Here is a 14,158-nt window from a genome sequence, read left to right as displayed (position 1 = left end):
TGCAGTTTTGTCTTGTATATTTTCAGTATTAATTTAAATACAGATTGGCCAATTTAAAACTGTTTATGTGCGCTTCACATGCAATTGGGATTTAAATAGTATTTACAAGCTCTTATCGCCTTAAACAACGTGTAACGCGAACGAAAGCCGTAAATTATCGCCCAGCTACAAAATAATAAAAAAAGTTTATTGAATTGCTTAGGTAATTTGATTATACGGCCTTATTTAATTTATGTTGTGTGATTATTTTATTTAATACAAATTTGTAAGTTAATTTTGATATTTTGGTTTTTACTTTTCTGCATTATAATCATTATAAAATTCCTTCCATGCCAATTATTTATTTTTATTTGATATTATTTATAATATAAATAATTATTATAATTACAAAATTATACAAATTTACAATTCACAACTGTACATCCATTTCAGGTAAGATGTCATATTACACATAGCAATTATTATTTATAATACTTTATTATTTTATGGGTGAATTACAATTGATATGCGATAAATTAGCACATTTTATGATTTTCGAAAACATTCAGATATAAATTGGAGTCCATTTATATTACCATATTTAATTGTTATGTTAAAGCGATTATGGTTAGATGTATATTCCTAATATTTTTTTCTTTCCTTGTGTTTGATTTGACGCAAGTATAATACATTTAGAAATTAAAGACCGTGACCACGGCGAGACTCAGTCACCCCGTGACCACGCTCGCTGTAAAGTGTTCGAAACGTCGGGTTAATAATGAATAAATCGCGCTTCAAATCCGTTAAAAAGTTTTTTAATTTCTAAATGTATATTCCTATCATAAATATATAAACATTTAGCATACCAAGAAAGTCATCCTGGCTCCCTTGGCGAGCGCTTTGGCACACTTGCTTAAAGAAACGTCCCAGGCCACGGACGCCTCGAACCTCATTCAAGCGTGATACCGCGTCTAGCACGGAGCTCTCATCATCGTGATCCCATATGTCTAGGTGTAGCACATCCGATGATATATCGTCAATGTCACTGTAAAAGGATATACAAGGTTATTTCTAGCAACAGAACAAGCATTTGTTGAGCAACAGCTAATCAACAATGTTGCTGGGAACTATTTCAATCTTTTAGTCTTTTGCATGTACAATCTGCCATATCACAGTGTCATGACACATTAATAGTACGTCCCTGTTAATAAATTATGAAAGGTAGACATTAATCATCCACCTTATTATGGCGACGAAGTTCCTCGAATAGAACCACTACCACTGACTATTTTCTCGACATTCGAGTACGACGAATAAGCCTACGTAGGTACATGTCGACGACAAATCTCGACTTTAACTTGACTATTTTAATACAATATTTTTTTAACGATTTCGATATCATGAATATTTTAATATAATTATGTGAGTATGTTGAGATATATATAGCATTATAAAAGTTCGGAAAAAGTAAAATTCGAATTTGGAACATTTCGAGTTTTGAATTTAGAATATGTTTAAATGGGAATATTTGGAAAAACGTTCAAAAGAACCAAATAAAATATGAATTCGAGTAACAACCATACACATAATAAACAACTCACAATTTGAACGTCTCATTCCATTTAGGCGACAGGGTGTGAGGCCGCACACTTGTGGCGCGAATGTATCGGGCTGGCAGCCTGCCCAAACTGTCGCGCTGTTGACGTCCGTCGCGACGTTTGAAACTCAAGCGGAAGCCGTGTTTGCGACCCTCGTCCTCTGAAGCCCTCGGGGAAGCGGGCAGTGACGCCGGTTGGATACCCAACATGCAATACGGATCGCTAAACCCTGAACAATAGCGTATACTAAGTACACATTACTCGTACAACTTTACCTACTACCGGGTCTCATCAACTTCGAGAAGATTACTTAAATAGATATATGGCGGAGAAGGTCGAGGCCATAATCCGACATCATCATAAACGCCCACTAAGGGCGTTTAAAATGGGTAATCGATGCGATGGGGGCGATGAGGCAGCAACTTAAATTACACTGTACAACGAAACGTGAGGAACAGTTCTGGCTTCGTTGAGAACTCGTCGCGAAGACTACGAAATAAAAAAAAGAGCCATGGTCCGATTCGCCTCCACTCTGGCTCTGTTGCAGCATGAGGTTAGTTGCAATGAGGCGGCGGTGCCGCCATCTCCCAGAACTCGTTCTTTGTTTCGTTATCGGTTGGTACTAATAAAAAAGTACATATAATGAAATAAATGTTTCCTAATATTTATTTCGTTATATGTACTTCTATAATATGGTTCGTACTTTGAAATATTTTTATTCGGAATATAGATACAATAACGTAATTTATATTGCAATAACTTTCAGGTCAAACAAAAGTAAACGCCATAAATATTTACGTATTCACATTTCATCAATAACAATTTAATATAATGTATTATGTCTATATTAAAGATAAAAAAAATACCTCATAAAATGATCCTTATGGAAAATTAAATCGAGCGTCAGGTATAGGAATGTCAGGATGAGTTGATGAAGGTATATTTAAGTAAAGTAATTTTATATAGGTATTCTTAGGTAGGCTTAGTCGCTGTTTATAGAGATGATTTATTATAGTCCTCTTTATCTTTTTCGTCTATGTTTTTGCAACTCCAGCGAGACGACATGTTTTATGATTCAGTTAGGCTGAGTTAGTTGTTCAACAGCTCAAAAAACTGTCCAGCGTTGTGAAACTGCGCAGTGAAGCTGTCAGATACAGCTAAACTCTTGTGTGAAAATTTTGTTTGAAATCCTTGTTTCCTTAACGGTCTAGGTACGTTTACAAATTTTTAACATTCTGTATGTTATGTTCGAAAAGCACAATTTTTTTGTTTCAAATTTTACAAAGCAAACCTTGCAAGTCTTCTTAAATACGATCATTTAGAACTTTATATATTAGACTTCTGTTGAACTTTGAACATATAAGCTGAGTTGCTATTTACTTAACGAGTAAAACAAATAAGATGAAGGTACATTACTTTCCGCGATGGATAAAGTTTCGAGAAAATGATTAAGGAGTAAAGTAAACAAATTACTTAAGTAGTTATCAAGTCATTTAGTATATATAAGAAAAGAAGTTATCCAGCAGTTTTTTTTTTAATTTTCTAATGTTTATGTTGGTTAAAACTTTTGTTTCTATAAAAAATTATCTTATACAAAATTTGAGAAAGTTAACAATTTCTTAAGTAGTCTAAGCAATAATAGTTAAGTAATAAAAAAACTGAATCAGCGTATCCTCATAATCATGAAATACCTACCTACTTGTTAAAAAAAATTTAAGCTGTCTTATTAAATAATACTTTTTTTATTTAAAACATATTTTACTGATAAAGTTTTATTTTGTTAAGTCCTATAATTGATTTAACACATATGTATCAACATAATGTATGAATATTCTCTATTTTATCAAAAAATTTAAATATTTCGTATTTTATGTTTCAAATCAAAATTGTTTAGCCGCGGTAATAACTTATTTTCTTCTCTTTAAACCATAAACATATTTTATTAAGAAAAAAATTTATTATATGGATTATTGTATACATGTTTTTCAACAGTAAAATTACACAATGAGTGATAACAGTTGTTTAAAGATAAAGTAGATTTTATACAATATTGGCAAAACCCAGCTCAGTTTTCTATAGGACCCGGAGGTATCTATTCACGGCGACGAGTAGGTATTGTATGCTTTGCCGGACACATGTAAGTACTGACACTTTATGTGTAGGTAAACTCTTCTTCGATACATTCACTACCTTTAATAGATAGCGTGAATTATTACACCGGACTTCAAATAATTGCTCCATAATAAATCAATATAATAAGAATTTTTATTTCTTTGTTATTGATAACTAGCTGCCCCCCGTGGTTTCACCCGCGTAAGTCCGTATCCCGTAGGAGTATCGGGATAAAAAGTTGCCTACATGTTATTCCAGTTGTCCAGCTATCTACGTACATTGCAATCCGTTCAGGAGTTTTTGCGTGAAAGAGTAACAAACACACACACATCCTTACAGACTTCCGCATTTATAATATTAGTAGGATTGGATTGTAGGATAGAAGGATTATAATATAAGTAGGATAGGATAGGATAGAAGGAAGAACGAAGACATATAAACAGCGTTTTAACATCGCTCTTATATTTTGTCGTCTTGTGGGTAGTTTTGGTAAATTTATTTCAAACCAATCGTGTCATAATTTTAAACGAAGGATTAATTTGTATTAACCGTGCAAATCAAATAGAAATTATAATATAATAATATTATTGTTCCAAGGATAAACATTCTTAAAAATATTTAATTTTGATCACATACCTAATATATATATTTATTTAGTATATATTTGAATAATATATAGCAAAATAGCTTATTGTAATAATAATATTAATAAGAAAATATTGAATTTAACAAGATATTTATTCTAATATAAAGTTGTAATTTTTCTTTCGTTTAAAGCGTAAAAATTCATTTTAATATTATATTGAGTAAGTGGTTTTGTAGAGAAATCCTCAACTTCTTAAATTTCCACCCCCTTAACTCGAGAAACAAACTTTACGTCCAGATGTTCCTGATATTAAATCTTTGAGCTTTTCGGAGACTGTCATGGCATTCATTTTGAATATTACAATTAATAATAAATGAAGGATGAGGCCCTTTTATTTTGAAGTTTTTTTACAGCCCAGAATATGTATAAATTATTTTATTATTACAAGTATTACTAACTACTGAGACGTCTATGAAAATCTCTGATAAATAAGCGTTATAATTTTCCTACTGCAAATGAGGTAAAATTTGGCCAAATATTTAATATGTATATTTTACTAAAGTGCACATTATATATGTGAAAAAGTTATCTTCGGATATTATGCAAAAACCTTATAATATGTTCAGTTGTTAAGTCGGTCATATGTTTCTGAGAAACAAAGATGAATCACCCAAGTCCTTCATTTATGATGTCTAAAATAACAGCTAAAATAATTGTTAAGGCTTTGTCTTTCTATTGCTTGTTAAGTAATAAATTGCCAATTGATCGTCGTTGAATCAAATTGAAATGAATTATTGTACCGATGTTCAATAAACTCAATGAACCGATTCCCTTTTTGTTGATTATTAGTATTCAACCGGTTTTTTTATATTATAATGTGATGATTATTAAGATTTACGAAATATTACGACTAAAACGTGCGACAAGTTCGAGAAACGTTCTATCAAAGGGTCTTAAATTTAAATAGATAAAAGAAAGTCGCGTTAGCTACATTCCTTATAACCTTAGAACGACTGAAAGGTTTCTGGATTTTAAAGGCTTTCTGATTGTTAGATTTTTCAAATAAAAAGTTTACCCGGGCAGGTCCTGGACGAGCAAACTTAAACTTAAAAAGTAGCTATCATTTAAATTATCATTTGTATATAGGGAATGTCATGAATTTATTAATTTATGCTTTTAATATTGTAATCAGCCACCCCTTGTGTCATGATTTCTTTTTTTGGGTAGCCAAAAACAATAATTTCATTTATATTTTTGTGCTTTTTATCGCAGTAACGTCATCTCGTATTCTTGAGCGTAAGTCGGTTTTATTGTGCACGTGTAAAGTGATATTATGTTTATACTACGACAGAACCGTAACATTCTGGACCATGCCTGCATACTAAATTACAATAGTTTTTGTGTTGTGTACAACAACCTCGTCATGCCCACCCATACATCATTCTACATTTCCGTACACCTATATAAATGAGTGAAATTGATGTGTTGGCTACCAGCATTTATGTTTAAAATTTTTTTAATATAAGTGTATATAAAGAATTGGTTGCTCCTATAAAAGAAAATCTTATTGTGGGAGTCGAGCACGCTTCGACACGAATTGGGCCAGCTCGCACTGGGGAAGCATCACGGCCCACAGAAAACCGACGTGAAATAATAGCTTGCTATTGTGTTTCGTACGGTCACCGGGAGAGCCGGAGGCCCATATCCTTTTCCTTACCCTTCCCAGTGCTTTCTTTTATGCCTCTCATCAATCCTTTCCTAATCCCTTCCCAATTAAAGTCGGCAATAAATTTGTAGAGGCGAAAGGTCTGTAATTGACCTTACGCTTCTCCAAATCTTCATGGGCGGTGGTAGCGCTTACCATCAGGCGACCCACCATCTCCATTGCCGACTATGACATAAGAAAGGCCTAGTTATTAAGGTTAAACTCAGAAACTACTGAACTATAAATTCAATGTTTTTCTTGACTGTTTGCTTATGTTACGGAGAGTGAAGCCAGTTTTGTTTGAACTTAAACAGTCGTTTATTATATGCGTATCAAGTATCATGGGTTTCCCCATAAAAAAATATAAGCCACAAAGTCGTATATTTGATATTTATATTTATAGGATGATTAAAAAACTATTTCTTATACTAAGTCGTACTGAAATTATTTAAATTGTAAATCATATTATTAAAGTTGTTAATGCTAACTACAATATGGAAAGCATTCTTATATTTTTATATTGCTTTTGCCTGCCGCCGCTCGCCTACGTGCGCTTATAAGGCAATTATATTAAAAATAACTCAAGTTCTCGTAACAAGTCTTATAACAACAAATATCATAATATTAACATTTTCAGCTTTGAGTATTTTCGCCTACGGCTTTGATGTCAAATATGTATAATTTGAAATTATTCTCACACCCAGATTTTCATTATGAAATTGTTTATTTTGGCAGCAAAAAATTGTATGGATATATATCATATTTGCTCATTGAACAAAAAATAGCTCACTTCGCACAGTGGTCACAGTAAAAGAAGTCGTGTTATGGCTCTCATAAAAAAAGCTCAAGACGCGTTATTAATCTTAAACTTTTTTTTAAATACTAGTTTTTGTTGACGGCTTCGCAAGCGTTAAATTCGGAGTAGTTTAATAGATATTATTGTACATGTCAACTTTCCTCTTAAATCACACTATCCAATTAAGAACCCCTTAAAAATCCGTTGCGTAGTTTTAAAGATTTAAGCATACGTAGAGATAGATAGAGAAACCAACTTTGTTTTATACTATGTCGCGATTATAATTGACTAACTGCGCCCCGCGGTTTCACCCGCGTAAGTCAGTCTCCCCGTGACCACGCTCGCTATAAAGTGTTTGAAACATCGGGTTAGTAATATAATGAATAATCGCGTATAAAATCCGTCGAAAAGTTTTTAATTTCTAGAAGTTGCCTATAAGTTATTCCAGGTGTCCAGCTGTCTACGTACCAAATTTTATTGCAATCGGTGCAGTAATTTATGCGTGAAAAAACAACATAATAAGTAACAAACACACACACATCCTTACAAACTTTCGCATTTATAATATTAGTAGCAGGGATTATAATATTAATAAGATATTATTTCAGTTTTATTACATATTCACTAGTCCTTTAAAACACCTTGATACAAAAGTCTACATTTATAAAATTGTTATATCTATTTATGAACTTGAACCATAACACAAAAATACGGGGGTAAGAGTGCCAAGGGAATTTACACGCATTACTGGCTTCTGTCGCCGAAGGCTGGCGAAGTTTGAAAAATTATTGCCATATTCATCGGGATAATCGCGTTACACCCATGGATAAATCAGGTTTCGAGATTTATAGACTGAACATGGACTGAAGCGTACAATGATACCTATATTGATAGAAAATTAACATTGCTTGATAGATGAGATTTATTATTGTTATTAACTGTTTAAAAACAAGACTAAGGCAGCGCATTGTTTAATGATTCATATTACATTACCTAAGTAGATATAGGTATCCATTATTTATTTATGAACACCTTATATATAAACCTTTTCAAAAGGAAAACTAACATTCTATATTAAAACGAAATTTGTCTTGTTACAGCGTTAGAACCCTGCAGCAACAATTAGCGAGCGAAGTATTGAATTACGAGCATTTCTAATTAGTGCTTATAAAATAGAACTTCTACTCGCTTAATACGTAACTTAATATGAGAAATCGCAGTGAATAAATTCATAGTACAGTGAATGATCTGATATAACAAACCCAATAATGCAAATTTATTATGAGTAAACATAATTTTGGTATGTTTCATATTCTACTAACTCGCTCGCATGCATTTCACGTTATCGTGCGACACTCGCTTGTCATACGTAATATTTCCACCCCCTAGATCACGTTAAAATTTTGTTTTCGTAGCAGAAAAGTAGTCTGTGACCTTCTGGAACGTTTCACCTCTTTCTCGCAATTAATCATAATCGCTAGAAGAGTTTTTTCTTGTATTTTCTTAGAAGTATGTATGTAAAGAAATTATTATAACAAATTAAGGATAATCACCGTATTTACTGTTACTTCAAATTATATTTTATTACATAAAATTTCTTTTCTATTCCTTTATCCTTGGTTTTGCCTTGCTTATCGCTTGGCATTGCCTTGTCCTGGTGTTATACTACCCTTCCTTATATCATATTATGTTCCACAAACTACCTAGATCTCTTTAAGGTTAAACACATCACATATTTAAAAATATTAATAATTAAACAAAAAATAATACTCAAAAATTTTGTTAATTGTGAGAATGTATTAATAACAATTTATAGACCTGCCTGTTCTTGTATAGTCTGTGATTTGAAAAACAAAACACTACAAACTACAAAATAAACTAACCATTAGCGTCCTTAGCTTCAAGTCCATCTGCTTCCATTACAGCGCAGCCCAACACTACAGTAGGCGGGCGTTCGCTCCCTGCAGCGCGCAAAGCCCTGGCGTGTACTTCTGGAGACACTTTGAAAGCCCGGCGGGCGTACTCGATCACCTCTTCCTTATAAGCCGCAAACTGTCCATCGGGCGCTGGTGCCCCTACAGCATTTTCTATGCAGTAAAGTACCTAAACAAGAAGATTTATATACTGTAATAAGGAATATAAAAACTGTCATAATCATTTAACAGACAGTTCACAGACGAGAAAGAATTTATCAAGAACGCAGAACGTAACGTAGCGTCTTCCAAATGTTACCTTTTTTTTTGTTGAAAACTAATGTAAGGAAAACAGAAAAGGTAATTTAAGCATGAAATATGTACACATGGAAGTTAATTACCACTTTTATATCAACAACAAGCTGTCGTAATTCTAAATATTGGTAAATATTGGCCGCATTTTTGTACTACTTGAACTCCTAGAAAGGGGAGAAATTTATTTGAAAGATGACAGGAATTTATGAAAGCTCCATTTTACACTCTTCCAGTAACACCTTAACCCGGAGAATTTGTATTATGCTATTTACTGGAGAAATTCTGCTCGTCACAGTAGGAAACTTGCTTTTTGCTCGTTTTCGAGCGCTGAGTTGCATCTGTTTAAATTAAAATGTTTGTATACAATTTGTATTCAAGAATTTCATTATGAATGAAGACATTATTTTAATTTGTCATTTATAGAATCCAGAAACATTTCCTACAATAAAAAGCGTGTAAAAACCTTTTATTTTTAGACATTGGGTATGAATATAATATAAATTCCATCTCGACAAATGTACGATATGCAGAGTAAACTCAATAAATTCACATAAAAATAGAAAAAAATAAAAAACGTTATTTAATGATAAACTTAACAAAATTATTTAATCTTGCCGTCTTAATCAGGATAATAACATTAACTTACGAAATCATTGTATTGCCACCGATCCTTGAAAAGTTTAAAATTTGATTTATGGAGTCGGTTATATAAAAACATACAATAAATAGTAATACATATTATGGTAGCACCGATATAATTGATCAATGTAAATGTGTACGACATTAAAAAATATTATAATTAAATGAAGTTGATAATTATGATTACTTAATATGTGGTTATTAAGTGTTATGATGTATGTTCCCAATGAACTCTTCACCAACTCAACCGATTTTGATGAAATTTGGTATTTTATGTGTAATTTGGTCCAACTTATAATAGTTTTTATTTCGATGAATGCCAATAATTTATAATCTCAATATTTTTAATTAATATTCAGCCACAGCAACGCATGACTAATTTAAAATATTATTAAATAATAATTATTGACACTAGAACGTTTCAATTATAATTAATAAAACCAATCAAAAAGAATATTTTTCATTCGTTCTAGTGGATCGAAAATCTAAGTAATTGGTTTTTTGAAAAACAAATTTCGGTATTTAAGTCGATAAATTTCGGTATGTATTATTGTTTTGGATTTTGTCTCGGGAATGCTGGTAAAAATAAAAGAAAATTAAGAAACGACAACTATTCATTTCAGACCGCGTTTCTCAATTATTATTTTTATCAAGGTAAATAAGCATAAATCCACCAAAAGGTCCAGTTTAAACATAATATTTGCAATCCTTTATATTAGGTCACCTATAATGCTTGATTCGGTGAAAGGTGGATATTTTAATCTTTTTAGTAGGTGTCCTCCAGGATTCCAGGATCACTATTAACATTGATCAAATAGGGTTGTATCAAATCGAATTTATAAATACATATTTGATCAATGGTAATAAGGATCCATTAGTGAGAAATAGAAAATGCTTTTCTTAAATACCGATAAAACTCTGGCCGTAGTCTACAACAACATGTAAATGATACGCTACCTCAGTATATAGATGTTCATGTTCTTTATGTGACAGTTGAGCAGAAACACTCGGTAGACCAAGATCTTGCGGAGCTGGTGGTGGACGTTCTGCGCGCGCCTCAGCCAGTCGTAAGGCAGCAAGCCGCCTGTTCTCTTGACGCCAAGACAGAGCAGTGAAGCTTTCAAAATATGAACCATCTGTATCTTGAACCCTGGTATTCAGAAATTTTCATTTCATAAGTTCCTACATAAATTACAAATGTTAAACTACGCAAAGCAAATATCATTTAAATGAGTTGACACAATACAAATACACTACAAGTAAAATGCTTTTGATTATATTTATAATAGCTATTTGCTAATGAACTTGAAAAAAACCGAAGAAAAGAAATTAGGATCATTAGAGCCTCAATTGAAAAAATAAAATCAAATTAGTAGACTTTCATGTATGTTTGAAGGAAAAGTGTACCTTTTCTGTACATAAAAAAATGCTTTCCTTTCATCTTTTATTAATCTGCATATTGAATATACCATTTGGTCTGAGAAAAAGCATTCTTGTTTATGGAGAAATGTTGTTTGAACAAATGAAATTTTCACAACAAAACATTTCCAATATTATATGTTATATATAATAAAATTGTTATCACATTTCTCTATTGTTTAATTGTTTTACGGGTTTCCAGAATCTCAATTTAGTTATTTGTCGTTATAATATTATTTCAACAACTGTATGTACATACGTTTAACGAATAGTAATATATAAATATTAATTTTCAGTGAGAAGTAGAAATAAAAGGTTTCCATAAATATAATGTACGTTTCGGCTTCAGCTCTATACACATTTTCCAAGATACATTTAATATGCTAGGTTTGGAATTCTTGAGTCGAATTATTAATTTCATAAAACCTCTATAATAGTATGTACATCAGCTTTAAATCGGAAGTATATTTTTAAGATTTACATATATTTTTATTTATGTTATAAGTATACAATATTAGTTCATTTTACAAAAATTTCGCCAAACTGCTAAACAGTATGTTGGCGATGCGCTCTTACAGAATCTGTTTGAATTTGTTGTTGTTACTGTTACTAAATTTTATCCTTACTAATATTTTAGACTTGTTTGTTTTTTATTTATTGGTTTGTCTACGTTTTACGTCGCAGCAGAGTGATTTAATGGTATGATCTTTATGTTCGAAGATAATTAGGAAACTAGACGGTGACTAGGTCGTTTTTTACCGCGGTGAAATAACTCATTCCCAGGGGAATTTCCTTTAACCACGCGGGCGAATTCACGGGCGGAAAACAAGCATTAAATGTAATATTACGGTGTTGTCAATAATATTTTAACGCTGAAATTAATGTCAGTCAATGTAGAGTTCATTGAGTGACGCGAAGTTTCAAGCAAAATAAGGGACTCGAAAAGGAAAACCGACACTTATACCGTGAAAGCGAAGTTTCGGTTTTCAAATTCTAATTACTTAATTGTATAATATGGAATACCGTACAAAATGTCTTTGAATAATAGCCCTACTTTGATTTATTTGCTACAAAGGCATTTAAGAATGGTCATCCCTTTATAAACATTCAATTATCTTGAACAAGCAATACTTGAGGTATAGTATGTATAGTCACATAATATAATAGTCTGTTTATTTTTTACAATAAGTATTTTTTATGTAAGAATCCTGTTAAATTATCATTTTCAATAACTGTTATCACCATGAAGAGTGAATTTTTACAATTTTTACACATAATGTTGCAGTATAAATCCATCAGTAAAGGAAATAATGGAAGGGGGTTAACAGTTTAACAGCAGGAACCCAAAAGAAAAGTTGTGTCTGTTTGCCTATTTGTTTGTACATGCTAACCTCCAGAACTACGGGACGGTTTTTAATGTTATTTTTTGTATAAATATTAAGTCTGGGCAAATTAAGCTTAAGCTATAATTTATTTCGGAAACCGGAACACCCGGTGCAGAACTGCAACAGACCACCTAAAACTATATAAATAAATATAAATAAAATTGTGCCCTAACGAAAATTTTACACTTGATGAGCATTAAAATAATAAATATAATATATTTTAAAGTGTATAAAGTAATAGCAAAAATTTAAAGATCTGAAACATCAGACAGGGAACTCCAAGAGCCCGGCTACGCTATAACATCTATAGGAATGAGGTCTTAGCAAACATTGTTCAGTCTGATAGGCATTTTTTGCCGACTTTTAGTAATCGAAATCTGGAACATTCCATATTGGTATCAACGATATCCGTAGAAATTCGGAAAGAAAGTATTATATACCTTAAACCTATATTTTTTAGAAAGTCAAGTATTTAGTGCAAATAAGTTCGTCTTATTTTTAATAGCCTAAAATCGAATCTAAAAGCGATCTTTCTAGTACGATATTGCAAGTGAAATGTGCAGTCCGTACTTCCTTACTGTTATTTAAAACTAAGAAGGTTTATCAGTTTTTTTTATTATTAAATAGAATAACCTCTTATTTCAAAATCGTGTGTGCTCTCAAGGGTAAGGGTATAAAACAGATACAAAGGGCTCCTGGTCTACTGAGCCGTCAATAAACAAACCTTCCCACAAAACTACTCAGGTTCAGTCACGCGTGTAATAAGCGTTTCGTTACAATATAAATTACTGTATTATAAATTTTACATGGGCTACCAGTATTTTTAGAAGAGTATCATCCCAATCTTTGACATTTTCCTATAGAATTTACAGAGATATCCGCCCAGATTCATTTTAACCGACGTTCCCTAAAAAAATAATTTAAATCCGTTGTATCGATATTTCTATAACAAAATTCATTTATAAATTCGTGTTTAATAACATTTCTCAATTAAACCTATTCTTCTGTATGTTGCATTGCATGAAAATACGTTTATATGTTCTATTGATTATCTTCATGTGTCTGGGCAGACAGAATACAGACAAATGAAGATAGATGACAATTTAGAGTAAAAATCCGCCACTCCTTTTGCCACGCTACGACGTCAATTAATGGATGAGTTTTTAATAGGAATAACGTTTCATATTGTTTTACTAAGGGTTTTGCTTACCTACTCTTTTGTGAATTATTTAATCAACGAGTAAATCGTTAATTTATGTAAATTTTTTGGTTGAAAATCCAAGGAGTCATGGAGTAACAAAACCATAAAAAATATATAACTGTCGAATTTGAACGTCGGATATTAAAACAATTTGTGAGTAGAGTAATAAATATATCTTGAAAAAACACTCGGGAACAACTTACGGGAAAATTAGTTATAATCATGTATAGTCATTTATTTTATTAATATTCTAATAAACTTGATCCAGCATTGACCTTGCAAGTTTATTTTTCCTTCTGAAAGCAATCAAGATAAATACAAAGAGCATCCATCATGGTTTAGTTACTAATGAGAATTAATGTATTAAGATTTTGGTCATTATTATTAATAATATTATGATAATACGCTAAAAACAATATTAAATTTTAACAGTGAGTGTTAGGCTTGAGAGAGAAAATTGAAAAAATTGAACTCCTTATACCCCAAATAGTATATTCATTATGATAGAAG

General features: G+C 31.7%; 1 protein-coding gene across 1 annotated transcript in view; it reads right to left on the bottom strand.

Annotated features, from left to right (window-relative positions):
• The window catches only part of LOC119840721 (BAI1-associated protein 3), a 49,282-nt gene that overhangs the window by 27,805 nt on the left and 7,319 nt on the right, over window positions 1-14,158 (bottom strand). The window contains exons 3-6 of the mRNA XM_038367434.1: window positions 10,601-10,793; window positions 8,660-8,879; window positions 1,581-1,806; window positions 846-1,024 (exon numbers count right to left, since the gene is read on the bottom strand). Of these exons, the coding sequence (XP_038223362.1) occupies window positions 846-1,024; window positions 1,581-1,806; window positions 8,660-8,879; window positions 10,601-10,793 (818 nt within the window). The remainder of the gene's footprint in view (window positions 1-845; window positions 1,025-1,580; window positions 1,807-8,659; window positions 8,880-10,600; window positions 10,794-14,158) is intronic.

Source organism: Zerene cesonia, chromosome 7 (genome assembly GCF_012273895.1).
Source record: "Zerene cesonia ecotype Mississippi chromosome 7, Zerene_cesonia_1.1, whole genome shotgun sequence".
Taxonomy (NCBI): domain Eukaryota; kingdom Metazoa; phylum Arthropoda; class Insecta; order Lepidoptera; family Pieridae; genus Zerene; species Zerene cesonia.
Note: the sequence above shows the minus strand (reverse complement) of the source record. Positions and strands in the feature narration are given on the sequence as shown.